This window comes from Asparagus officinalis, chromosome 1 (assembly GCF_001876935.1).
Source record: "Asparagus officinalis chromosome 1, Aspof.V1, whole genome shotgun sequence".
Classification (NCBI taxonomy): Eukaryota; Viridiplantae; Streptophyta; class Magnoliopsida; order Asparagales; family Asparagaceae; genus Asparagus; species Asparagus officinalis.
The window spans coordinates 119,914,352-119,917,050 of record NC_033794.1 but is presented as its reverse complement, the minus strand read 5'-3'; the positions used below and the strand labels follow the sequence as shown (position 1 = coordinate 119,917,050).

At 39.7% G+C, this 2,699-nt stretch overlaps 1 protein-coding gene across 1 annotated transcript in view; it reads left to right on the top strand.

Annotated features, from left to right (window-relative positions):
• Nucleotides 491–2,699, top strand: part of LOC109829195 — a 7,534-nt gene continuing 5,325 nt past the window's right edge. The window contains exon 1 of the mRNA XM_020396342.1: nt 491–1,144. Within this exon, the coding sequence (XP_020251931.1) occupies nt 559–1,144 (586 nt within the window). The 5' untranslated portion in view covers nt 491–558. The remainder of the gene's footprint in view (nt 1,145–2,699) is intronic.

Genomic DNA, 2,699 nt, shown 5'->3' with positions numbered 1-2,699 from the left:
GGCAATAATTAGAGCGGACCATAAACTAACTGTTTTTTTTAAACTAAGATTGGTTTGGTTCATATGTGACTATAGGCTGAAACTTACTGTTTGTGAATCTCTTGATGACTCGTTTATAAGACTGGCATCTAGTATTCCATTTATTCCATATTAGAGATGTCAATAAATTTTTTTTACGCATATGAGATGAAAAACTTTTAGTGTTCAAACATCAACCAGGCTTGTCCAACAAGTAAAGTCGTTGGAGTTTTTATTCTTCAAAATGGAAAAAATAACAGTCCATGCTTGTGTGCGAAAGAATGAACCTGTCAAAGGGCACAAAATCCAGTCTTTTGCTTAATTCCTTACTTGCTCTATAACTTAGCATGATAGAGGCTGAGGCCCATGGGCCCTTGATCTTACCTCTCAAGATGAAGAAATAAAAAAAAGGCCTATCCACAAACTTATTAGCATGGAATTTAAAGGCCCAGCCCGAATCACAAGACCCAAAAGAAAGCCCTCGTCGTCTGCTTCACTCCGCTGAACCCCTAATTTCCCCCAAGAACCCTAGAGCGCGCCATGAACCGATTCCTCCTCTCTCACTCCCTCCGCCACGCCCTCCGCTCCTCTCCCCGATCTCTTCCCTCCATAACCCCAACCCTCCGCCTCTTCTCCTCCTCATCCGACAATTCGAAACCCGAACCCGCTTCCTTATCGGATCCTCCGCCGCCGCCCGATCCACCAATCCCCGACGTCGGGAACGCCGAGTTAAAGCGCCGCATCGAGCAGTACCTCAACGGTTGCGACGAGCAGGCCCTCCCCTCGGTAATGGAAGCGATCCTCGCCCGAAAGCTCTCCGGCAAGCACGAGGAAACCGATGACGAGCTCGTCGACGAGCTTAGGTTCCAGCCGAGGGACGATATAAAGGATCGAGAGTTCGAATCGGATTTCGAGGAGATGCATGATACTGATGAGGAGCTGCCGGATTTGTACAATGCGAAGGAGTATGTGCAGCATAAGATGGCGAAAGATGAGTTCTTTAATATGGATGATAAGAAGTGGGATGGGATGATTAAGGAGGCGACGGAGAAGGGGTTCTTGAAGGACACCAAGGAGTGCGAGGAGATTCTCGAGGATATGCTCAGCTGGGACAAGCTTTTGCCAGGTGAACTTTGATTTTTTGTTGCATTTTGTGGGTAATTAGATGTATGTGAAAATTTAGATCTTTTTATGAGTTAGTACTTATGAGTTCCGGATTCTCGAATATCAGTTTGGTTGATTGGAATGTGAGGAAAATCCTTTCTGGATTTTCTATGGGTTGAATTTTGGTTTTTGTGCTTGGAAGTGAAGGAAATTTCTTTGATTTTGTAATGTTGGGGATAGTGTATTAATGAGTTGAGTGAGAAAGCTAAAAATGTGACCTGTAATTTGGTTCCAGCAACACTTATTTGAATTAAACGGTAAAAAATACATTTCAGTTTTTTTATGGATTTTGGTTTTTGGTTAAGGACCTGTAAAGTTTAAGTAATGAAAGGATGTTGATTTGTTTGGTTAGTCAGATTACACATGGAGCAACCAATGGATGGGTATGTTTTTTAAGTGTTGACAATGATAGATGAATGAGATAAGTAACGCTGAAATCATCCAGTTATGTGTTTCTTATGGGTAATTTGTAGTGAAATAGTGAATATTGCAATTAAATCAAGAATACAATCAGAGTGTATGAATAAGCAGGGAAAACCTGAGAAGTATATCTTAGAATTATGAAATCATTAAGAATTATTGTTGGTCTCTTAACGCGAAATAAATCATAGCAAAAAGAAATCCATTCTTTACTTTTGGTATTCTTCCACCAATTCATTTACGTTTTACATTATTTGAACTTTTAATTACTGTTGAAATTGTTTTGTATGCATAGCATGTTTAGAAACTAAAGGATATATTGTGAGAATTTATAATATTTTACTAATATGATGACTACTCCTTTGAGGGGTTATCCAAGAGACATTTAGGGCAAGGAGATTATAGTGTAAACCATACTACTTGTGATTGTTGAAATAGCCATCGTATAATTTAGGTTGGCCCTTGTTACATATGCAAGCACTGAAAACTTAGCATGCATGCACGATTTGGTGCATGTAAATAAGTGTATGTTTGTAAGATTGTGCACATGTAAATAAAGAGGTTTCATGTGAGCAGACTAAACTTTGCAGCTATCTAAGAGAATTGGTGAGGCACCCAAATGGTAAGCTATGTCATGATCTGCAGACCATTGCATATTCATGGATGGTCAGTTGTCTCAGTTCTTTGTGATGATTATTTATCAATATTCTATATTTTGATAGTTGCAAGACGACCTAGATGGAAATAGGCATTTTCTCCACATGGAGGCCCATTGGTCGCTCAATGCAATTGTCATTCACATACTTCTGTTGGTCTGCATGTGCAACCTTTTTAAAAATTACTGAACTAATGGAATGATAAAAACCCACAAAATCTCCTAAACTTTGTTTTTCCCAGTAAGCCCCCAAAACTTTTCCCACAAACCCCCATAATTCCAAACAGTCTCAAGTAAACCCCTCCTCCACACACATACACACCCAAAAGGGGGATAAAAGGAGAGATGCATTGTGAGCCCAAGAGAAAATGAGTAAAGAACAAATGTGTAGATAATAATATCCTCCAATTACAAGAGCTATTTTTTTTTCTGTTGTGGGGGT